Here is a 26,054-nt window from a genome sequence, read left to right on the forward strand (position 1 = left end):
CCAGTACCGTAGAGTCAGCATCATCGCTGGGGTAAGTGTAGGCAAGCACGAGAACAGCACGAGCTTGATAACCACTAGTGTAAGTGTAGCGGTAACAATCGTACCGGAGGAACAGGTACACTTCTAGTGAATGTGTAGGGTACCACGCGTACTGAAGGAGCACGGTCACTACTAGTGTAAATGTAGGAGTATCAGAAGTACCGAGGAGCACTGACATATCTAGTTTAATTGTAGGGGTATCACTAATACAAGGGTAGCATGCTGACACCCAGTGTATGTATAGTGGTACTACTTCAACCGGAGGAGCCCGGTTTCTTCTCGTGTAAGTGTAGGGTACCACTTGTGTAGGAGGAGTACGCTCAACACTATTGTTAGTGTAGGGGTTTAACTAGTGTAGGAGGAGCAAGCTCAACACTAGTGTTAGGTTAGGGGTATCACGAGTGTAGGAGCAGCACGGTCACCACGAGTGTAATTTTATTGATGCATCTATTTATGGAGTAGAATGCACAAATGTAGTGTAAATGTAGTATTACCTCTAGTGTAAGTGTACAGTACCACTAATACCAGCTGAGCACTCTGACCTCTAGAGTCAGTGTAGTGATAACACTAGTACAGGAGGAGCACGGTCACTGTAAGTGTAAGTGTAGGCATGCCACTAGTACAGGAGGTAAATGGTCATCCCTAGTATAAGTGTATGTACAACAATTACCAGAGGAGAAAGTTCACACATAGTGTCAGTGTCGGTTATCTTAGGAGCATGGTCAAAGATAGTGTCAGTGTCAGTTACCTGAGGAACACGGTCACGTAAAGTGCAAGTGCCACATTTTGAGCAGCACGTGTATGTTTTGGGGACCACATATCCGGGAGGAGCACTCTCAATCCTAATGAATATGAAGGGGTTCCACTGGTTACAGAGGAGCACGGCCACCTCTAGTATAATTTCAGCGTTATCCCTGGTACTGGAGGAGCTCAGTCAACATTAGTGCAGGTGTAAGGTACTCATAATACAGGAGATACACAGTCACATCTGGTGTAAGTGTAGGGGTCCCGCTAGAACCGGAGGACAACGTTCACCATTGCTGTAACTTTAGTGATACCCCTTTTACCGGAGAAGCTTGCACAAACCTAATTTAAGTGTAGGGGTAACATTGCGATAGGAGGGACACGGTCGAATCTAGTGTCAGTGTAGGGGCACCACTGAACAGAATGAGCATACGCACATCCAATGTTTGAGGGGGTTTTCCACTAGTACTGGAGGAGCACTGTCAATAGTAGTGTTAGTTTAGTGCTACCACTATTACCATAGCAGCACGTTCAACTCTGATAATGTACTAGTACCTGGGGAGCACGGACACATCTAGCATAAGTGTACAATACCAGTATTACAGGGGGAGAACTGTCAACTCTAATCTAAATTTAGGGTATCATTATTACAGGAAGAGCACTGCCAACTCTAATGCTGCCAGACTGGGTTGAGCAGCATTGCAGCATTTGTTTTACCGCCTGTTCTGGAGGAGTGGTGCTCTAGGAATGACTCAATGGCATGGTGATGACGAATATTGCCTGGGCAGTTGAATTCAGCAGGCCTGTAGGACTAGCGTCAGCACCAGTACGGAGAGATTGCACTTCCTACTCGTAAATAATGTTTCAATTGTGTATTTTTTTAAAAACTGTCCAATAACAATTTCACATATTTCTCATAACCTGATTTGTCAGTTAAAAAACACACTACACGTGTCTATTTGTTCAATGACTGTAACTAATGTTAATTATGATTTAAGCTGATTGACTCGCTGGAGGATTGATGTGTGGTTAAATATAAGTTCACTTCCATTGCCTCAGCCGTACGCCAGTCAGGGTCTTTCATCTCCGACAGAATTCATCCATTCTCACAGAAAATGTGGCGACCAATTATTCTGCTGTTCAAAGAGATTTACTTCCCGATTCTCGCGGCTGTCGGCGTCCCCGGTGAGCCATTGTAAACTGTTTTTTGTTAATCGGTGTTAATTGTATTCATGGACAGACAACCTGCTTTGATAAGGTAACGAGTTTTCTAGATGTCAGCATTACACTTAATCTGATAACCTTACTATTGTTACAATGTTCTTCGAAGCTCCAACACAAGGATTTAAGTGGATTTCCCGATCGTCTTGTCACCCCGTGCAGAGTAACCGCTGTAGCAGCTCATGAAAATGTGTGGGGGGATTACCCGGGAAATGGCTCCAAAATTAATCCTGTTCCTACCCTGCTCCGTGTTGATAATCACAGTGACTGGAGTAAAATGCTCTCTACAGCCATCTACATATCTATTTCAATCAGACACTGGAACATTAATTCTCTCCTCTCTCTTTATTACAGCGAATTTGGTGACAATTGTGATTCTCTCCCGGGGAAAGTGCGGCCTTTCCAAGTGTATCTGTGTCTACATGGTGGCCATGGCAACAGCAGATCTACTGGTCTTGAACATTAATGTAATGGTGTATTATATTTTCAATTATCACTTTCCTCTTTCATTCCTGTACCACACTCCCGTGTGTAAGTTCATTCTATACAGCACTGCTGTCAACCTCGATTTGTCTGTCTGGTTCATCGTCTCCTTCACATTTGATCGATTTGTGGTTATCTGTTGTCAGAAGTTTAAAGCAAAGTATTGCACTAAGAGAACTGCGGCCTTGGTTATTACAGCGTTCACGGTCCTAATCCTTGTAAAGGACATCCCTGTTTTGTTTGCCTTTGAACCTGAACAAATAATTAACAAGGTGCAGTGGGGCTGCCGAAACAGTGTGACTTTTGTTTCCTCACCTCCAGGTGTAGCCTACATCTGGTTTCACAGCGCCTGGTTAGTTTGGCTTCCTTTTACTTTAATCGCCTTGTTTAATTATTTGACAATCAGACGTATTTTAGTGGCCAGCAGAGCCCGCAGGGGTCTCCGGGGTCATAGAAGTGAAAATCAGAGCGATTCAGAGAATGAGAACCGAAGGAAATCCATCATTTTACTGTTCACAATATCGGGCAGTTTTATATTGTTGTGGATGACAGCTGCCGTGTGTTTGGTAACTACCAGACTGACAAACATCACCTATTACCGAGGTGACCGCACAGACCCTGGATATATCGCCAGTGAAACAGGAATAATATTAAAGCTTTTGAGTAGCTGTCAAAATCCGTGTATTTATGTAGCGACCCAGAGGGAATTCAGAGAAGAGCTGAAGAACGTGGTAAAATCCCCCTGGGCACTCATTCAGAGAATAGTTAGAAAATGAGAATAAAAAGAATCAATCAAACGAAAGCTTCCTCATGACTAAATCTCCATTTCAACAATTTTTTCACCTTAGAACGTCCTTCTTTCTGGTAACGTGGTGAGAACTTGTGTGAGGATTTCTTCCATTTTGCAGCATGCGTTTGATGTCTGTAATGCTTAAATTTTCATATTTGACTCCTTCATTAAACCTATCCTATTCCTGCAAATTTAGTACATTTCAAGTTCAGGGATCAAAGGCAACAATGATGATCGGGTACGCCCCTTTAAAATCATCAATAAAGTTTGATTCCTTGCCAAAACAATCAAAAGTCTAGTGGTCGCCGATATTGGCAACTTTCCTGGAGGTTTGGTGTGAATACTGTAGGCGCGGGTCTTTCTATCGGGCTCCATTCCTCATTGATAAATAGAGGGGCTCATGTCCCGTGATCAGTTTTCGAATGGAGGAAATCGTCGGAACTCGGCACATCGATGTGACCTTTCACCTCTTTTGTCCCAGATACTGACTTAAAATCTCGATTGTGCACTAACTTATATCTCTCACTCAGCACAAAGATGGAGTCTGCTCTTGTTTTGTGCTGTCGGTAAAAGTATTAGAAGTAATATTATTGATATTCTGTCTCAATCAGTCTTCCATACAAAGGTGTAAAGGAATGTAAAATGAATGACTTTACATAAAGTTATTAATTATTACAATTGTTGCGAGTGATCTGTTGAAAACAATGCCAGAAACTCAGGTAAAATAAAACTAATATTAAGTCTTCTCTGTTCGGATGAACATTTGCAGATGGTCAGAAATAATCGTTGGTCATTACAGTCTTATTTTTCGGTTACACATTGTTCCAAATAATAATTGAAAAATACCAGTATATTTGACTCAGTTACAAATTGTTCACAGGTGATCTCGCCTGATTTTGCGAGAAACGCCAAGGAATGGGAGCAGGCTCTCAATGGGAAGGAGCTGAAGGGTGTGGATGGACAGCGAGATATAGGGATCCAAATGTTCAATTCCTAGAAAGTTCATGAGCTAACCAACAATAATTACAGTTTTATTGGCAGGGACGTTAATCACAAGAATAAAGAAGTGATGATGAATCTTTTCAAAATACTGGTGAGGCCACCGTTGGAACACCAGCTATAGCTTCGGTCCCTCATTGTGGAAAGGCCATTAAATCCACCGAGAGTGGGTAGTGTAGATGCACTTGGATGGTGCCATGGATCAGAATTATACTGGTGATCAGGGTCAAGATGTAGGGACTACTTACACTGGAACAGCGAAAGATAAGAGGAGATTAAATCGAGGTTTTAAAAATTATCAACAGTTTCGTCAGAGTGAAGAGGGAGAGATCATTCCATCTAGTTGGGGAGCTGGCAATCGACAGTGATCGACTTAAAATGGTCACAAAGGGAATGAGCAGAGAGGTTATCAGAATCTTAGTTTTGCAAAGAGTTGCTGGAGGTCGGAATGTTTGGCCTCAGAAAATAATTAAGGGAAAGTTAGGTGAACATTTGTAAAAAGAGAAAATCATTTTCTGTGGAGAGAGGAGGATAGTGTAGATAGTTTTTGATTCATGTCTCATAGAACCCAGTACAGATAGAATGGATCAAATTACATACTCCGGCCCAGTACATTTCTATGGTTTTATAGTGTTACATATGCTGGTATAAGTTTAATTATGTTTGTGCCTAAGCTACTCTCAGCCCCATTGAGCTTCTATTGAACAAATGATTATAAATAAACTGATACCAAGGAAGATCCCAGTGTTTCAATAGTCAACCATCCCTTACTGATTTCCATTTGTCAATAACCTACTTTCATTTTGTAATTAGCTCTCTGTGCATTGCCTGATCTCCCACCCAATCCCAAAATTCCTCACCGTTTGTAGATGTGGAACCTTGTCCGTTGCTTCATTAAGATCTGACTGGGTCATCCAAGCTGCATTTCCACTGACCTACAGGCCAGTGATGAGTTTCAGAAGCTCCAGCGGGTTAATTGAAGATGACACATCGCCCCTCAAACCAATATAATTCCCTTTAACATTACTGCTCTCACAGGAGCTCGCTTTCTAGATCTCTCCTGTCCTTATTTTTAACACTGGGATAATTTCAGTCAATGTCGGATCCTCAGAAATCTTCTTTAATTGAGGAAAATTGCAGCAGTGTCAGTAAACCGTCACTCCTGTCAGTCCCTATTGCTTTATCTCACGCTCTCTGTGTCCCTGGATTCCAGATTCACATGTTATGTGTTTGAACAATGTAACCATGTTTAATTAACGCCTTGATCGCTGTCTCTCATACAAGCCATCAATGATTCACATGTGATCTAACTTGTTTATTTTATTTACCAAGCGGTCTTTGCTGGTCCTTACAATTTATCTGATAGATTCGTTGAATAATTTAAAAACTTTTTCTTAATCCTTAATAATGCTCCCGACATAATGATGTGAGCCCATGTTGCCTCCTATTCGCTTTTACATTGATAAATATATTTTAATTCCACACCCACTAGCTCCTTTTTAACTACTCTCCACTTGTCTAATCTTGTGGTCGGATCTCCTAGACCTGCACCACTGCCGGAGTCTCACATGCACGCGGGTGGATTATTGGAAAATTATCCAATGGTTTCCTCAGCTTTCATTCCATTGTCATTATTGGCTGAGGGTCACGGGTAATGCTCGAGGCATAGAATCAAAGACCCATAAGGAGACCATGCGGCCTATTATGCCTCTCTCAGCTCTTTGAACTAGGTATCCAATTAGTCCAACTCCGCTGCACTTTCCCCACAGCCCAGCAAACCTGGCTTTTACAAGTATATATTTAATTCCCTTTTAAAAGTTACTATTTTTATAAAGATGTCAGCATTGGCTCTGTGCTCGCTCTCTCGCCTCTGCATCAGGTGGTAGTGGTTAAAATTCCCGCTCCAGAGACTTGAGCATAAAATCTATGCTGACACCTCAATGCAATACTGAGTGTGTGCTGCACTGTCGGAGGTGCCGCCTTTCGGATGGAACTTCAAACCGAGGCCCCGACTGCTGTGTCAGGAGCTACAAAAGATCCCACAGCACTATTTCAAAGAAGAGCAGGGGAGGACTCCACAGAGACCTGGCCAATATTCATCCCTCAAACAACATCACTAAAACAGATTATCTGGTCATTTTCTCATTGCTGTTTGTGAGAGCTTGCTGTGCTCAAATTGGCTATGACGCTTCCTACATTACAACAGTAACTGCACTTGAAGAAGTACATAATTGACTGTAAAGTGCTTTGGGACGTCCGTAGGTCGTGAAAGGAGCTGTAATCTGCACTGGTACCATTTCAGGCAATGCATTCTAGATCATAACAGGTCGCTGTGTTAAAAAAAATCACATCTCCTCGCTGGATCATTTACCAATTACCTTAAACTGTGGCCCTGATTATCAACGCTCCTGCCTTTGGAAACAATGTTGCCTTATTTAGTCAGAGCCTCTCATAATTTTGAACAAATCCCCCCCTGAACTTTGCATGCTCCATGGAGAACTATCGCAGGTTCTGGCCATGTCGACAGTTTTCAGGTTTCTCAGATCTCTTGCATGCTCAGTTTGGAAGATTATTCTTTCATTGTTCTGTAGAATCAACAATTTAAGGTTTAGAAAAATACATTATACGTTTGTTAACCAATTCCCCATTGAAACGGATCCAATCTCTTCTATTAATGGTTTTATCGATTCGCTCTTAATATAATTTCACCGATCGATATTTAAAAGCGGAAACAAAATAGGATCAATATTTCATTAAATCAAAGTGGGGTGTCTGCGCCTATTGATTTGTTCGACTCTTCCTGCTCTCCTTCACATCATGGCCCCGCCCTCCTTGTTCCCTTTCTTTCTGTCCGATGCCACACCTTGCCAGATCCCAGTCCCACTGGTTTCCTCACTGTGCCAGATCCCAGTCCCACGGGTTCCCGAACTCTGCCAGTTCCCAGTCCCACTGGTTCCCGCACTCTGCCAGTTCCCAGTCCCACGGTAACCCACACTCTGCCAGATCCCGATCTCCCCTTTGTTCGAAAATGGACCCTAGAATATCAGAGGGATAGCATTCAAAGGAAATGTGTTATTGTCATCACAAAAAGTGTTGGGATTACCTCATTTGGACTGTGTGGACACATCTGGCAACCTAACCATAGAAAGAATATCTCTGCACACTTTATGCCACGCAGCTCAGTCCCAGTGATTCTAGGAATTCACAATTCCAGTTTTGAAGACGATCTCGAAAATCGTCCTTTCTAAAAGAGGAAACTGCCAGTTGACCTAATGTCAATTTTAATGTTACATGAAGAATGCACAAATTGCTCAAATTCTTCGCTCTGGCAAGGAGTTCAATCATAAATATCTACATGTGAAACTAAGAGTTAGACGGGGAGCCGGGCGGAACGTTTCAGCTGACTGGGTGACCGAAATCTGTATGTTATTTACTGAATTAAGAAGAGGGTCATTCGAAACAAACCAATTGAACTGCTTCTTAAGTTTACAACTACGTTGTCGAAAATTTATCACATGACAAACATAACCTTCTATAAACAAACTGCAACATCCATGTGCTGCGTCACGACCAAACTTCAATCTGAGGTGTTTAATAATCAAGATTTACAACGAAGAAAGCAAGAAAATTATCTTGAACGAAGCGAATAGCATCGAAAATACACCTATAAATTGAATACACCTGTCACTTCATTTACTGCAGTTTAGGAGGCAATAATATGAACTCTGTTACTTAACATTATTTTGTTAAGTTGCCGATTAATCCTAATCATCCTCACAGTTGTTAATGGGATAATCTGCAGTGCCTGTCCCTACTGTACAAATCCAAAGCTGGAGAACTAGTTATATGCAAACCATTGAATTAAAATGTGAATTCTGTGTTGAAGGGGCCCATGGCATCAAAAAATGCACGGAAAGTCCTGTGTTGTGAATCCAAGTATCTTCCCAAGTCATGGCGATCCCGTTGTTTCAAAGCTGGGTTTTATTATCCTGAAATATATATGCTGCGGAATCAGACGGATCTTTCATTCACTCCTTTAAATCCTCACTGAGGAATTGGACTGAAGCTGTGTAGGGGCGGGGTTAGGCTGCATTGCAGAATTGAGAGTTACAGAGAATGACGTGCGCTAATATGTTGCTGCATTCTGGGAGTTGTATATTGTAAGGATTGGATATAATGTGTGAGGCGCTTTAATTGAACCACTAGCTATAATAAAAACATGCTAACTTTTCTGAATATTATAATTTCTCTTGAAGGAAATAAAAACTCTTTCACCATTACTTACCTGTTCCTGGTAATTGGTGAGAAAGACCGTGTGGAGGGGTCACGTGAACTTGTGTCTTTCTGTGCAGTCTGAGCTCTTCACTGTGAACCCACATCTCCCAAAGTTAGCTCAAGATTCCTGAACCACTTCCCAGAATCAGTCTCCTCGCTTTCTTCCTGGAGCATTTGTTACATTTACACCCTACACTGCCACTCACAGAAAACAATGGCGCGGGGATCATACAATCATAGAATCGCAGAATTATGCAGAATGGCAGGAGGCCATTTGGATCAACGTGCCTGTGCCGGCTGCTGAAAGAGATAATCAATTAGTCCCACTCCTCTGCTATTTAATTTTTTCATTCATTATTACCTCTTCTCCCCGCTGGTTTTTGTGCCATTTACCTTAAATCTATCACATGGCGATAAGGCCGGTGAACGGAAATGAGGCAGAAGGCCAGCCAGGATCTCATTGAATGGCGAAGCGGGCTCGAAGGGCCGAATGGCATACTCCTGCTCCGATTGCTTATGTTCTTATGTGTCCTTTGGTTACCGAGAAGTCTGCCACTGGAAACAGTTTCTTCGTATTTACTTTATCAAAACCCTTCCTAATTTGTATTCAACTTGGTGTTTCACTGAATTATTTACTTAACTTTTATCTTAAGCTTCCTGTTTTCTGTGTTCAATTTTGATTTAAATTTTGACTTCAATTTTGGCTTCAATTTTGCTAACAGTTCTATCATGTAGTAGTCTATCAAACGCCATTTTAATGTCCATATATACAACATCAACTGCACTATCCTCATTAACCCGCTCTGTTACTTCATGAAAGGACTCGTTCAAATTAGTAAAACAATCCGTGCTGGCTTTCATTGATTAACCCACAATGTCTAAGTGCTAAATAACTTTCAGTCGGACTATTGTCTACAAATGTTTCTGCACGAGGTTAGACTGACTGGTTCATCCCTCCACCCTTTTTTGAACGGGTGTAATATTTGCAATCCATTACTATTCTGACAGCATTCCCATATCTAAAGAGGATTTGAAGATTTTGTTCAGAGTATCTGCAATTTCAACCCTTACTTCCATCAGCTTCCTCGGATACAGGCCATTTCGTCCAGTTGACTTTTCTACTTTGAGCGCTGCCAGTCTTTTAAGTGCCTCCTCTTGATGTATGTTTTTCCTATCCAATTTCTCAATTATCGCATCTTTTACTGTGACATTGGCTGCATACTTTTCTTTAGTAAAGACACATGCAGAGTACTCATTTAGTACGTAAGACATGCCCCCTGCTTACACATGGAGATCTCCTTTTTGGTCCCTAATAGGCCCAATTCTTGAGAGTGTCACATTACCGGAGGATCCCTGTATTTTACTGCCCTAACTTGTTGGTTCCGCCAGAATTCCGGGACTGAGGAAACTGACATTTGGTCACTGAGAAAGCCGAAGCATTCTGACACAGACACCGAACAGCGGCGTCATTTCCTGTTGTAAGACAATCAGACTGTGACCTCACTTCCTGTGGCCCATCGTGCAGAGCGCTACAGTCTGGAGTAGGGGCTCATGATGACGCAGGTGACCTTTCAAATATGAATCTGGTTCGCCACACTTCTGATACTAATAGCCAATTGGTGCAACGCTAAGGCGGTTCTGAGACGTGTCACCAAATATATTCAGGAGCGCCTGAATTTTTCACTCCCTACAGTTTGTTCAGCAGTTTTGTTTTATTTTTTGCAGTTGAAGGATAACAAATACATTGCTAATATTTATGCTTAATGTTTTTTCGAGATCAATTGACTTGTGGACATCGGCTCTGTGCAACTTTAATCTAAAGCAAAATCTTTTAATTCCGGCCAAGGTATAGATCCCTTTGGATTCTTCTAAAATTTAATGGAACATACATAGATACATAGATACATAGAAGATAGGAGCAGGAGTAGGCCATTCGGCCCTTCGTGCCTGCTCCGCCATTTAATGAGATCATGGCTGATCCTTTAATTCAGTATCCCGTCCCCGCCTTCTCTCCGTAACCCTTAACCCCTTTTGCCCGTAGAAATATATCTAATTCCCTCTTAAATATATTTAATGAGCTGGCGTACACTGCCCTCTGTGGCAATGAGTTCCACAGGTTCACCACTCTCTGAGTGAAGAAATTCCCCCTCATCTCTGTCCTAAATGGTTTAGCCCTTATCCTTAAATTATGTCCTCTAGTTCTGTTTTCACCCGCCAAGGGAAACATTCCTTCTGCATCCAGTCTGTCTAGACCTGTCAGAATTTTATACACTTCTATGAGGTCCCCTCTCAATCTTCTAAACTCCAGTGTGTACATCCCTAAACTACATAGTCTCTCCTCATAGGTCATTCCCGCCATTCCTGGTATCAGCCTGGTGAATCGCCGCTGCACCCCCTCCATGGCAAGAACATCCTTCCTCAGATGAGGCGACCAAAACTGTACACAGTACTCGAGGTGTGGTCTCACCAGTGCCCTGTACAGCTGCAGCAAGGTATCCCTGTTCCTGTATTCTAACCCTTTTGCTATGAAGGCCAGCATACCGTTTGCCTTCTTGACCGCCTGTTGCACCTGCATGCTCGCCTTCAGTGACTGGTGTACAAGAACACCCAGGTCTCTCTGTACTTCCCCCTCTCCCAATCTATTGCCATTTAAATAATAATTTGCCCTCCCGTTCCTGCACCCAAGGTGGATAACTTCGCACTTGTCCACATTATAGTGCATCTGCCATTTATCCGCCCAATCGCCCTGTCTGTCCAAATCGCTCTGGAGCTTCCTGGTCTCTTCCTCTGAGCCCACCCCACCTCCTAGTTTAGTGTCGTCTGCAAATTTGGAAATGCTGCATCCGACTCCCTGATCCAGGTCATTAATGTAAATTGTGAACAGCTGGGGGCCCAGGACAGATCCCTGTGGTACCCCACTTGTTACTGCCTGCCATTCAGAAAATGAGCCGTTTATTCCAACTCTCTGTTTTCTATCTGACAGCCAGTTCCCTATCCACGCCAAAACTTTCCCCTTTATCCCATGAGCCTCAATTTTCCATGCTAATCTTTTATGTGGGACCTTATCGAAGGCCTTTTGGAAGTCCAGGTACACCACATCTACTGGCTCTCCCCCATCTATTCTACCAGTTACTCCCTCAAAAAATTCCAATAGATTAGTCAAGCACGATTTACCCTTTGTAATTCCATGTTGACTCTGTCCTATCCTGTCCCCATTTGCTAAGTGCTCCGCTATTTCATCCTTAATGATGGACTCCAGCATTTTGCCCACAACTGATGTAAGGCTTACAGGTCTGTAATTACCTGCTTTTTCCCTACCCCCCTTTTTGAATAGTGGGGTAACGTTAGCTACCCTCCAATCCATCGGCACTGTTCCCGAGTCTAATGAATTCTGAAAAATCATCCTTAGTGCATCCGCTATCTCTAGGGCCACCTCCTTCAGTACCCTAGGATGCATGTTATCAGGCCCTGGGGATTTGTCCACCTTCAATCCCTTTAGCTTCCTTAACACCATATCCTTAGAGATATTGATTTGCGTCAGTTCCTCCTTTGCCAATGTCCCTATTTTTCCCGATATCCCAGGGAGGTTTTTTGTGTCTTCCTTCGTAAAGACTGACCCAAAGTATGCATTTAGTTGATCTGCCATTTCCTTATTTCCCATTATATATTCCCCCGTATCTGACTGCAATGGACCAACTTTGGTTTTCACCAGTCTTTTCCTTTTGATATATTTATAAAAGCTTTTGGAGTTAGTTTTTATATTTTCCGCCAGCTTGTTTTCGTAAGCTATTTTGCCCCTCTTGATCATGCCCTTTGCCCTCCTTTGCTCTATCTTAAACTGTTCCCAATCTTCCGCTCTGGCGCTTTTTTTGGCTATTTTATACGCCCTATCTTTGGATTTTATGCTGTCTCTAATTTCCCCTGTTATCCACGGTTGAGTCACCTTTTTAGATTTCCTTTTATGCCAGATTGGTATAAACAATTTTTGCAATTTTGTCATTCTATCTTTAAATGTTTGCCATTGTTTATCTACCTCCAGTCCTCTCAGGAACGTTGTCCAATCAGACCTACTCAGTTCCCGTCTCATGGCATCATAATTCCCCTTGTTTAAATTCAGGACCTTAGTCTCTGAGTCAATTTCTTCGCTCTCCATTTCGAGTGAGAAATCGATCATGTTATGATCGCTCTGACCCAAGGGTCCCCGTACAACAAGATTACTGATTAGTCCCTTCTCATTGCACAGTACCCAGTCCAATATAGCCTGTTCCCGAGTTGGTTCCTCGACATATTGATCCAGATAACCATCCCTTAAACACTCAAGGAATTCCTCCTCCTCATTATTTTTACTGATTAGGCTAGTCCAATCTATATGTAAGTTAAAGTCACCTATGATGACAGCTGTGCTCTTATTGCACGCTTCTCTAATTTCCCTCGTGATGCCCTCCCTAACCTCTATTTTACTATTTGGAGGCCTATATACCACTCCTATTAATGTTTTTCGCCCCTCGCTATTTCTTAGCTCCACCCATATAGATTCTGTATTAACTGAGTTAATATCCTTCCTTTCAATTGCATTTATCCCCTCTTTTACTAGCAATGCTACCCCTCCTCCCTTTCTTTTTTGTCGATCCTTCCTAAATACTGAATACCCCTGTATGTTAAGCTCCCAGCCCTGCTCACCCTGCAACCATGTTTCCGTAATCCCAATTAGATCATAATTATTAACCTCTATTTCCACAGCTAATTCATCTACCTTGTTCCTGATGCTTCTCGCATTAAGGTATAAAACCCTCAGGCTTTTTTTATGCTCACATTTTTTATGAATTAGTTTGGCCCTTTGTTTTTTGTTCCTCACCCTTTTACCATTTATTTCTGTCTGCCTTTCACTTTCCTCTATTTCACTACATAGGTTTCTAGCCCCCTGCCATACTAGTTTAAATGCTCCCGAACTGCTTTATCAAAAATTACCCCGAGAACATCAGTTCCATCTCTGCACAGGTGTAGACCGTCCCTTTTGTATAGGTCACACCTACCACAAAACTGGTTCCAATGCCTCAAAAATTTAAAACCCTCCCTCTTACACCACTGCTCAAGCCACGTATTTAGCCTAACTATCCTGTTCTCTGTACTCTTACTAGCATATGGCAGATTCCAATGCTAAGTGCGGTCGTCAGACTCATGAGGGAATTCTGTAATCCTCCACTAACAGTCTACAGCCACATAATTCTCTGCACTTTTATAAAAGCACATCCAACATGATCATCGTGTTCCGAATTATAGATAAACAACGGAGAACTTCGCGCCAGTTGCACCCCAGTTATTCCAGGCTTTCTTTCCACCTAATTATGCAATAGATTTACAGCAAACATTTAAACCTGTTGCTGTGTCTAAGAATTTATGAGAGTCGGTTTCATCTACAGGAAATGAAATCTCACCCACAATCCAAATGCTGTCACTGTCCAACTGACTCTGATAGCAGAATCTTGAAACAATTGGTGGCTACTTCACCAGTATCAGCACTTTATAAATAAGTATTCGGAAAATATGGAAGAAGATAATAATTCAATGTCTACTGAACTTTGCTGTGCTTTAGTTAATTCTGCCAAATAAGCCACAGGTTCATGTGAACGTTCCAACTTTCATGGGTTTAAACTGCTGGTAGGATATTTTACTTACCGCCCTATTGTGTTTTACATTAGAATCAATGGAAATGAAATTCAGTGGTGTCTATGACTGGTGAACAGTCCGCTCCTGCCCGATTTCCTCCCAGGCTGAAATTGAAAATAAGTTCAGTTTCAGGATATTCAGTTTCTACTAAACCCAAATGGATCACGAACTACCTTTACAACTTGTATTTAAAACAGCTTAAATAGGGGTCGCTGCAATGCTCCTTACAAATAGTCCTGGAGGACTGGCTGAAAATAAAGAATTTCGGCTAAAATTAACCATGGGTGTAGTGGCCAATCGGCGGCCACATCGCTCGCCTGTTATACGCTGCTATGGGACAGAATATAGGGCGGCGCCTATAACAGGAAGCAATGTGATTTTGCCTTACTGCCCAAGACGAATTTCTACCCCTTGGGGGAAAAATTTGGTATCGCCCCATTTAGGGCGCTGTTATCGGCCATGCACAAAGTTTTGCGCCTGGCGCTAATCATCGCCTCTGACAGCAAATTTGGCTTTTATCGCCCTGAAGGTGATTGGAGCGCTAAATCAGGTGCTTCACACCTGCCTTTAGGCGCAAAGGCCGAGGAGTGAGGTGCTACATCAGAATGCTGGTGAAGCAAGGAAGCGCAAATCAAAATAAACCTGCAAAGTGCTGCTCATTGCTCATAACTCCTTCACACCGCGTTGAATCTCTCCAGAAGTCTCTCTCCCCCTCTCTCAGAATGCGTGGTGCAAAAATGTCACCGACAAAAAAAGGCAGGAAGCGGTCGCCTTTAAATAGCGCTCCCCTAGTCCCTTTCTGACAGCAGAATGATCCCCTCAACCTGTCGTTGCGAAGGGCAGGTGGTAAGGCAGGGGGCACCACTCAATATCTGGATTGTTGTGCTAACGGAGCATTGTTCACTCGATTGACGTGACAATCTGCCAGTACAGGAGATCGTGGCAGTAGTGTTTAGCACCACCGGAAAATGTCTAGTTAACTTCACGAGCAGCACGAACATCACCACGCCTGGCCTTTAGTTGCTCTGTGTCCCAATTGGTGCCCTCTAAAGGTGCTAATGGGAGGCGCAATCAACTGAATTTTTCCCCCCTTGAATTTACATAGCGCCTTTCAAGGGCTCAGGACATCCTAACGCGACTTAAAGCGCATAAAGTACTTTTAAAGTGTAGTTACTGCAGTCATGTCAGGAAATCCAGAAGCCAATATGCGCACAGCAAGGTCCCACAAACAACAATAAGGTAAATCACCAAATAGGACAACACTGGGCATGGGCGGTGGATATGAAATTATCGGTATCACATCGATTGCCTGTTATACACTGCCCTCAGTATTCAGCTATATTGGCGTCATGAGCGCAGAATATCAGGTCTGTTCTATAACTGTCGGCAAATGCCCAACTGGGTGCAAAACAAAACCATATGGAGATTTGCAGTCATCGGTGGATGGAAGACAGAGCAAAAACCGTCTATGAAAAAGAAAAAATATTCCAGCCAATATAATTTGAAGGATATTTGAACCAACAGAGTAACCTATATATGCGATGCCCATCAATCACAGAGGGCATTTAAACATCAAGTGGACACTATATACCCGGTTACACACATTCTATGTGTAACCGGGTATATTGAACGAGTGTGCAAGCAGCTCGCGGCATCTCCTCTGATGATCTTACACATCCTGCAGTGTGAACGGTGGATTTACCAATCCCAGGGGCAGCCTCTCCTCCACATCTTCCAATCAGTAACCCAAACACCGCTGCTTATAATGGAAAACAGTTTCAGCTGAGGCACAATAGGAGGAGGGCGGAAAAAATGTCAGTTCATTGGCTCAAGTTTTTATCTGATGTATTTGCACCGAGCCAGGTCCCCAGTGGGGCCGGGCGGAGCTCCCAATAGACCGACTTGCATTGGGGATACCCGGTCAACACCAGTTGGTATAAGACAGGACGTATTATATATTATGGTCTGTGTGCAAACACAGGCAGAGGATTGTTCCAACTCAATACTTGACTTTTACATTTTACAGATCGCTGAATCAACTTTTCCTTTTATTTAGTATATTATGAATTCTTAAACAGCTTTACCTGTTTAACCAGGTCGCTGATTCCAATTAACTGCATTAAGGTTACCTGTGACACAATTAGTAAAAACAAGTATCGGATGTACTTTAATGTAGCTGCAAAGCCTTCAACTAATTCTCAGTATTAGAGATATCAGAATAAAAACAGTTAAAATGACACAACTTCAGTTAACATTCAAGAAGTGGTGAAACATCACGACACTCTGAAGCTGGCATCAGCCCCACTCCTTATTCCCAGGAGACGGGATGAGGCGGTCAGTGCAGCTGCAATCAGTCCAATCAACATTATCAGTAAACCTGCGAGAAAAGATAATGTCACCAGGGTTTCTACACCACCGAGTCTTATCCTAAATCTGACGGATATTCTTGTCAATTACACGGTAAAATGAAATTACAGTCCTCGCTCTGTTAGATATTAAACACATTGATTAAATATCCTATTCCATTATTAAACTTCATTTATCACTGACGCTTTTCATACTTAAGGCAGAATGTCCTTATTGGGCAGGAGTCAACAGTTAACGAAGTGTGCAAACCCAAGGTCAATGTTGGGATTAATGACACAAGGGGCACAGATATAGTTGCATACCTGTGAGATTTTACAAGAACCATCCTAATGTAGCTGTAAGGATTGGGAACCCCAGTCGAAGCTGCAAAAGGAACTAAAAGTGAATTCTGATATTCCAAAGCGAGCCCTAGTACGCATTTATTTTATTTTTAACCAGTCTTAGAATCAGTGTCCAGGGGGATTTTTGCACCTTCTTCAGCTCTTCTCTGAATTTCTTCTGTGTCGCTGCATAAATACACGTGTTCAGACAGGAACCCAAAAGCTTCAGTATGGCTTTGGTTTCAGTGACGAAACATCCAGGTTTTGTGCGGTCGCCTCGGTAATAAGTGGTGTTTGATAGTCCGGTATTTGCAAAACTCACGACAGCTGTCAACCACAACAGTATAAAACTGCCGGATATAGTGAAGAGTAAAGTGATGGACTTCCTTCCGTTCTCCATCTCTGGATCACACTGATTCTCACTGCTGTCACCCCAGAATCCCCTGTGGGCTCTGCTGGTCACTAAAATACGTCTGATTGTGAAAGTATTACACAAAACTATTAAAGTAAAATGAAGCCAAACAACCCAGACGCTGTGAAACCAGGGGAACGCTGCACCTGGAGGTGAGGGGAAAAAAGCTACACTTCCTCGGCAGCCCCACTGCACCTTGTCAATTATTTGCTAAGAGTCATATGCAAACATAAAAGCGATATTCTTCAACAAAATCAGAACAGAGAGCGTTGTTATAATCATGGCCGCGGTTTTCTTGGTGCAATACTTTACTTTAAACTTCTGGCAGCAGATAACTACACATCGGTCAAATGTCATGGAGACGGTGAACCAAACAGGCAAATCGAGGTTGACAGTAGTGATGTATAGAACGAACTTACACACGGGAATGTGGGAAAGGAATGAAAGTGGAAACTGATAACTTAAAATATAATGAACTATTATATTGAAGAACATGACCAGTAGATCTGCTGTTGCCATGGCCACCATGTAGACAGAGATATATTTGGAAAGGCCGCAATTTCCTCGGGAGAGAATCGCAATTGCCACCAAGTTCGCTGTAAGAAAGAGAGAGGAAGAAGCAATGTTCCAGTGTCTAATTGAAATATATATAGAGATTTAGAACATTTGCCTCCATGCAGTGTGATTATCAACACGGAGCAGTGTGAGAACAGGATTAGTTTTGGAGCCGTTACTTGGAAACCCAGCCACACATTTTAATGAGCTGCTGCAGCGCTCACTCTGCATGGGGGGCAAGACTGTCCAGATATCCGCTAAAAATCCTTGTGTTGGAGCTTCAAAGAACATTGTAACATCAGTGAGTTTATCAGATTAATGGGAACGCGGTAAGTGCTGACATGTGGTTCATGAGTTGGTGGCAATCACTACCGATTGTGCTGACATCCGGCAAACCCGTCACCTTAGCCAGCAGGCTGTAAGAGCAGGGGGAGCATTAACAGCGCTTAACAACAAACAGGTTACAATGGCTCACTCACCGGGAACACCGATGGCTGCCAGAGTCGGGTAGTAAATCTCTTTTCTCAGTAGAATAGTTGGCCGCCCAATTTTCTGAGAGATTCGATGAAATATTCAGGAGCTGAATGTCTCTGACTGGCGCACGGCTGAGGGAATGGAAGGGAACCTATATTTGTCCTCAACTCAATCCTCCAGGGAGTCAATCAAGTATAATCTTAATTAGAATTAGCTGCAGTCATTTAACAAATAGACTCAGCTAAGTTGTATTGCTTATCTGATATTTCAGATTAAGAGAAAAGTGTGAAATTGTTGTTGGAGAGTTTAACAAACACACAATTAAAAGATTGTTCACAAGTGAAAAATGCAATGTCGCAGGATGATTGTTGGCTGTATTCCTACAGGCCTGGTGAAGGATGCTCCCCTTATAATAATCGTCATGACCCTGGCCATTAGTCACTATTAATGCACCATATTCTCCAGAACAGGCGGACTAACAAATCCTGCAAAACTGGTGATAAAGCCAGTCTGGCAGCATTAGCCATGATCTTGTTCCTCCAGTACGATACATATGCTACACTGATACTAGAGGTGATTGCGCTCCTCCTGTACAAGTGGCACACGTACACTTACACTACAGGTGACGGTGCTCCTCCGGTACAACGATTTACAATCTATATTAATGACCTGGATGAAGGATCCGAGTGAAATGTAGCCAAATTTGCTGATGATACATAGATAGGTGGGAAAGCAAATGTTGTGGAGGACGGAAAGAATCTCCAAAGGGATATAGATAGGGTAAGTGAGTGGGCAAAAATATGCCAGATGGAGTGTAATTTCAGAAAATGTGGGGTTATCCACTTAGGTAGGAAAAAATAAAGCAAATTATTATTTAAATGAGGAGAGATTACAAAATGCTGAGTTACAGAGGGATCTGTGGTGCTTGTACATGAATCACAAAACGTTAGCATGCAGGTAGAGCAATTAATTTGGAAGGCAAATGGAATGTTGTGCAAAGGGAATGGAGTATTAAAGTAACGAAGTCCTGAGACAACTGTACAGGGCGTCGCTGAGACCACACCTGGAGTACTGCATACAGTTTTGGTCTCCTTAATTAACAAAGGATAAAAGTGCATTGGAGGCAGTTCAGAGGTGGTTCACGAGGCTGACTCCGGAGATGAAAAGGTTGTCTGATGATAAAAATGTTGAGCCGGTTGGGCCTTATTCATTGGAGTTTTGAAGAATGAGAGGGAATCTCATTTAAGCATTGAAGGGCCTTGACAGCTTCGATGCCTAGAGAGTGTTTCCCCTCGTGGGGGAATATAGAACAAGGCGCCATAATTTCAGAATAATTGTGCACTCATTTAATTTGGAAATGAGGAGGAATTTCTCCTCTCAGAATGTCATGAATCTTTAGAGTTCTCTTCCCCAGAGAGCTATGGCAGCTGGGTCATCGAATATATTTAAGTTGGAGAAAGGCAGATTTTTGAAAGATAAGGGGGTCAAAGGAGCCATGAGGGAAGTGTAGTTGATGCCACGATCAGATCAAGCATAATCTTATTGAATGGCGGAGCATGCTCAAGGGGCCAAATGACCTACTCCTGCTGCTTCGTCTTATGTTCTTATGTTCTCCCGTACTAGTCAAACCCTGAATATTATCATAGAGTGGACCATGCTCATCCGGTGGTAGTGGTATCCTACACTTACACAAGCTGTGAGCGTGTTTCTCCTTCACTACTGGATATAATAAACCTAAATTAGAGGTGACCGCGCTCATCGGGTACTGCTGGTACACAACACTAGAGAGAGGTGAATATGTGAATGCTGATGAAGTGATTTTGCATGAAGCACAGGTTAGCTGATGACAACCAGCTGTACCTCCCCACCACCTGTCCCGATTCCTCCGCTCTCTCTAACTAGTCAATGCATATCCAACATCCAGTAATGCATGCGTAGAAATTGCCTCCAACTAAATATTAGGAAGACCAAATTCATTGTCTTCGATCAACGCCACAAACACCATTCCCTAGCCACCAACTCCATCCCTCTCCCTACGATAAATGTGACTGTAACCTCCGATGCCCCCTACATTTTGACTAGAGGAGACCCTGCTGCTCTGGTACTAGTGGCACCTACACTTAGATTAGAAGTGACCACCCTCCTATGGTACAGTTGGTAAACAATCTTTTCTTTCGGTCCTGCAATGTGGGCATCGCTAGCAAGTCCAGCATTTACTACCCATCCCAAATTCACCTTGAAAAGGTGGTGCTGAGCCGCCTTCTTGAAACCGCTGCAGTCAGAGTGGCGATGGTTCTCCCACGGTGCTGTTATGGAGGGAGTTCCAAGATTTTGAGTCAGCGATGTTGAAGGATCGGCGATATATTTCAGAGTGAGGATGGTGTGTGACTCGGTGTTGAACTTGGAGGTGGTAGTGTTCCCATTCGGCTACTGCCCTTTTCCTTCTAGGTGGTATAGGTCGCAGGGTTTTGTGGTGCAGCCCAAGAAATCTTGACGAGTTGCTGCAGTATATCCTGCAAATGGTACACACTGCAGCCATGGTACGCCGGTGGTGGAATGATTAAGGTGGTGGCTGGGTTCCCAACTAAACGGGCTACTTTGTCCTGAATGGTGTCGACTTTCTTGACTGTTGTTGGTGCTGTACATATCCAGGCAAGTGCAGATTATTCCATCACACTCCTGACTCATGCCTTGTAGATGGTGGGGATGTTTTAGGGAGTCAGGACGTGAGCCACTTGCCTCAGAATACCCAGCATCTGATCTGCTCTTATAGCCACAGTATTTTTGTGGCTTCTCCAGTTAAATGTCTGGTCAAAGATGACTCCCAGGTTGTTACAGGTGGGAGATTCGGAGATTGTAATGCCGTTGAATATCAAGGTGTGGTGTTTAGACTCTCTTTTGTTAAAGATAATCATTGACTGGCACTTGTGCCACTTATCAGCCCAAGCCTGGATGTCATCCAGGTTTTGCTACATGCGGAGATGGACGACTTTATTTTCTGAGGAGCTGTGAATGGAACTGAACTCTGTGGTTTCATCAATGAACGTCCCCAATTCTGATCTTATATGAATCAGCTGCAGAAGGTTCGGCCTAGGACACTGCCCTGAGAAACTGCTGCAGCGAAGTCCTGAGGCTGAGCTGATTCACCTCCAACAGCGACAGCTAACTTTCTTTGTGCCAGAAATCACTACAGCAAGTGGAGAACTTTCCCCTGATCGCCAATCACATCAAGTTTACAAGGGCTCCTTGATGTGACACTCGGTCAAATGCTGCCTTGATGACAAGGGCAGTCATTCTCACCTCACCTATGGAATTCAGCTCCTTTCTCCAGGTTTGGATGAAGGCTGTAATGAGGTCCGGAGCCCAGTGTTCTTGGCAGAACCCAAAGGGGCATCAGCGAGCAGGTTATTGGTGAGTAAGTGCCGCTTAATAGTGCTGTCGAAGACACCTTCCATCACTTTGCTAACGATTGAGAGAAAATTGATGGGGTGATAAATAGCTGCTTTGGATTTGCCCTGCTTTTTGTGGATAGGACATACCTGGGCAGTTTTCCACACTGTCTGGTAGCTGCCAGTATTGTAGCTGTACTGGAACACTTGGATGGAGCCGCAACTAGTTATGGACCACAATAGTTTAATCTGCATATAGACTGGAATCAGATGGACAAAGGTAGTCTAGATGACGAGTACATGGAATGCTTTCGGGATAGTTTCTTGCAACAGCACGTTCTGGAGCCAAGCAGAGAGCAGGCTATACTAGACCTGGTATTGTGCAATGTGATAGGATTAATTAATGACCTCATAGTGAAGGCGCCCCTAGGTAGCAGCGGTCATAATATGGGTGAATGTTACCTTTAGTTTGAGAGAGAGAAGAGTCGGTCCAGGACTAGTATTTTAAACTTAAATAAGGGCAATTATGAGGGCATAAGAGCAGAGCTAGCTAAAGTGAACTGGCAAATTAGGAGAAGGGATAGCTCGATAGAGTTGCAGTGGCAGACATTTAAGGGGATATTTCAAAATACACAGAATATATACATTCCAACAAGAAAGAACAAATCCAAGGGCAGGATCCACCATCTGTGGTTAACTAAAAATGTTAAAGATAGTATTAAACTTAAAGAAAAAGCATATAATTGTGGAAAGATGGGTGACAGGTCAGAAGATTGGACAGAATATAAAAAAACAGCAAAGAATGACTAAAAGATTAATAAGGAGAGAACAATTAGCATACAAGAGAAAGCTAGCTAGAAATATAAAAACAGATAGTAAGAATTTCTATAGATATTTAAAAAAGAAAAGAGTTAACAAAGTGAGCGTTGGTCCTACAAAAAGTGAGTCTGGGGAATTAATAATGAAAAATAAGGACTTGGCAGTTAAATTGAACAGGTACTTTGCATCGTTCTTCACTATAGAGGATAAAAGTAACATCCCAGAAATAGATGTACATCAGGAAATGGAAGGGAGGGATGAACTCAATAACATTATAATCACCAGGGAAGTAATACTGAGCAAATTGTTGAAGCTACGGGCTGACAAGTCCCCGGGTCCTGATGGACTTCATCCTATGGTCTTACAAGAAGTGGCTAGTGAGATATTTGATGCGTTGGTTTTAATTTTCCAATATTCCCTAGATTCAGGGAAGGTTGCATTAAATTTGACAATAGCGAATGTAACTCCTTTATTCAAAAAGGGAGGGAGACAGAAAGCAGGAAATACTGGCCAGTTAGCTTAACATCTGTCCGAGGGAAGATGTTAGAAGCTATTATTTAAAACATTATAGCAGGGCACTTAGAAAAGTTAAAAGTATTTAGGCAGAGTCAACATGGTTTTGTGAAAGGGAATTCATGTTTAACCAAAATATTGGAGTTCTTTGAGGAAGTAACATGTGCTGTGGATCAAGGGTAACCGGTGGATGTACTGTACTTAGATTTCCTGAAGGCATTTGATACGGTGCCAGCTCAAAGGTTATTGTGGAAAATAAAAGCTCATGATGTAGGGGTAACATTTTGGCATGGATAGACGATTGGTTAGCTAACCGGAAACAGAGATTAGGCATAAATGGGTCATTTTCTGATTGGCAAGATGTAACGAGTGGTGTGCCACAGGGATCAGTACTGGGGCCTCAAATTTTTACAATTTATATAAATGACTTGGATGAAGGGATCGAAGCTATGTTTGCAAAATTTGCTGATGACACAAAGATAGGTAGGAAAGCAAATTGTGACGAGGACATAAGGAGGTTACAAAGGGATTTAGATAGGTCAAGTGAGTGGGCAAAGATTTGGCAAATGGAGTGTAATGTGGGAAAATGTGAAGTTGTCCATTTTGGCGGGAAGAATGTAAACGAAGCATATTTTCTAAATGGTGAGAGATTGCAGAGCTCTGAGATGCAGAGGGATCTTGATGTCCTAGTACATGAATTGCAAAAGGTTACTATGCAGGTACAGCAATTAATTTCGAAAGCTAATAGAATGTTATCATTTATTGCGAGGGGAATTGATTACAAAAGTAGGGAGGTTATGCTTCAGTTATAAAGGGCCTTAATGAGACCACATTTGGAGTATTTTGTACAGTATTGGTCTGCTTATTTCAGGAAGGGAGTAAATGCGCTGGAAGCAGTTCAGAGAAGGTTTAGCAGAATAAATCCTAGAATGGGTGTGTTGACTTATGAGGAAAGGTTGGACCGGCTAGGCTTGTGGGAAGAATCTAGAACAAGGGGTCACTGTTTAAAAATAAGGGTTCGCCCATTTAAGACAGAGATCAGGAGAATTTTTTTCTCACAGAGGTTCGTGAGTCTTTGGAACTCTCTTCCTCAGAGGGCGGTGGAAGCAGAGTCTATGAATATTTTTAAGGTGGAGTTAGATAGATTCTTGGTAAGCAAGGGGGAGAAAAGTTATCGGGGGCAGCGGGAATGTGGAGTAATCAGATCAGCCATGGTATTATTGAATGGCGGAGCAGACTTGAAGGGTTGAGTGGCCTACTCCTGCTCCTAATTCGTATGTAAATATTTTCAGCACGACAGTCGGGATGTTATCGGGACCCATAGACTTGCTGTATCCAGTGTGCTCTTCCGTGTTTGATATCAAGTGGAGTGAATCTAATTGGCTGAAAATTGGCTTCTGTGATGGTGGGGACCTCAGGAGGAGGTCGACATGGATCATTCAATTGGCACTTCTGACTGAAGATGGTTGCAAATGCTTCAGCCTTGTCTTTTATACATGCACGGTTGGCTCTTCCGTTATTAGGATGGGGATGTTCATGGAGCCTCATTCTCCCGTTAATTGCTTAATTGTCAGCACCATTCCCTTACAGAAGAGGTGACAGTGTGGACTGTGCGCTGGGAAAGTTTGGCGCTGATTTTCCGGTGGTCTAAAATTTCCAGCACCCGCCCTGCCCATTGCATGGGAATGGAAGTTGAATTCTGTTCGAATTTCCCGCTCTACCTTCCGCAGCCTGACTCACAAAACCCCATCAATAACAAGCTGTTTGTTGCTCGGTGGTGGTTGTCAGGCGCGATTTTTATTGGATCCGTTTTATTGGGATTGTGCAAGTGGGGAAACTTACTTTCTGGAAATTCCATGTTTTTGGCCTTTTACTATCTCCAGCTCGCAAACGGTTTCTCCATCACCACCAACGCTGAGGGATATTTTTGACATTCACCTGCCCCTGTGTCTATGAAGAGCAGGAACAGGAGAATGAAGAATTCGCCCAGCAGAGCTCAGTGCCCACTGTCGGATATCTGTGACCACAGGTCAGAGGTGGCACCAGAACAGAAATAAGATCAGAGACATCTGAAAAACATTCCAGTCCGGCTATCATCGAGTCTCCCATCGGAAATCATCCTGATTCTATTTTTACGAAAAATTACCGTGAATTTGCAGCACAGAAACAGGCCTTTCAGCCCAACTTATCCAGGCCGGTGATTATGTTCCACACAAGCCTCCTTCCACCCTTCTTCAGATTACCCTATCAGTTCATCCTCCTGTTCCTTTCTATGTACTTACATAGCTTCGCCTTAAATGCATCCAAGCTATTTGCTTCAATTATTACATAGTAGCTGCTTCCACATGCTCACAAGTATCTGAGTAAACAGTTTTCTCCTGAATTACCTGTTGGATTTATTAGTGACTATCGAATATGATCCCTAGTTAAGGATATTCCAGCAAGTGGAAACATCTTGTCCACATCTACCCTATCAACGATCTTCATAAGTTTTAAGACCTTTATCAGGTCACACATCAGCCTTCTCTTCTCTAGAGAAAAATGCCCCAGCCTGTTCAATTTTTCCTGATGGTTATATCCTTCACTTCTAGTATAAATCTTGGAAATATTAGTTGGAACTTCTTCAGTGATTCTCTATTCTTTTAATAATAACTCTATCTCGCCGGGCCACGGCACTTTGCCCAAATTATTTCCCCTTATCCAAATAGTGCTAAAAATGAAAGGAAAGGAAGCCATTCTGTGTGCTCTCCTCTTTTGATAACCACCGGTGCCCCTGCCGATTCCTACAGTTATAGGCCATTTCATTCCAGCCTCTCCCCTCTCCTCAGTGGGCCTTCAGCACCAGGCGGTTCTGAGCTGATTGACTGATGCTGTCCAGCACGTTTATTGTGAGACTGAGGCGGCACTTGATTATATTTGGTGTTGGGATGTTTCTCATATCAGAAAAAAGTGCAGAGTGTGAAGCTGGAATGTAACCCAGGGGTCAG

At 42.8% G+C, this 26,054-nt stretch overlaps 1 protein-coding gene across 1 annotated transcript; it reads left to right on the forward strand.

Annotated features, from left to right (window-relative positions):
• The first annotated feature begins 1,860 nt into the window (after nt 1-1,860).
• On the forward strand, nt 1,861-3,990 carry LOC147093041 (putative G protein-coupled receptor 139). The gene is made up of 2 exons (XM_085975778.1): nt 1,861-1,968; nt 2,359-3,990. The coding sequence occupies exons 1-2, from the start codon at nt 1,899-1,901 to the stop codon at nt 3,261-3,263; spliced, it is 975 nt and encodes a 324-aa protein (XP_085831904.1). The 5' UTR covers nt 1,861-1,898; the 3' UTR covers nt 3,264-3,990.
• The last annotated feature ends 22,064 nt before the right edge of the window (nt 3,991-26,054 follow it).

Source organism: Somniosus microcephalus, unplaced genomic scaffold (assembly GCF_052327205.1).
Source record: "Somniosus microcephalus isolate GS21.2 unplaced genomic scaffold, FLI_Smic_1.0 unresolved_chr2, whole genome shotgun sequence".
In the NCBI taxonomy this organism is placed as follows: domain Eukaryota; kingdom Metazoa; phylum Chordata; class Chondrichthyes; order Squaliformes; family Somniosidae; genus Somniosus; species Somniosus microcephalus.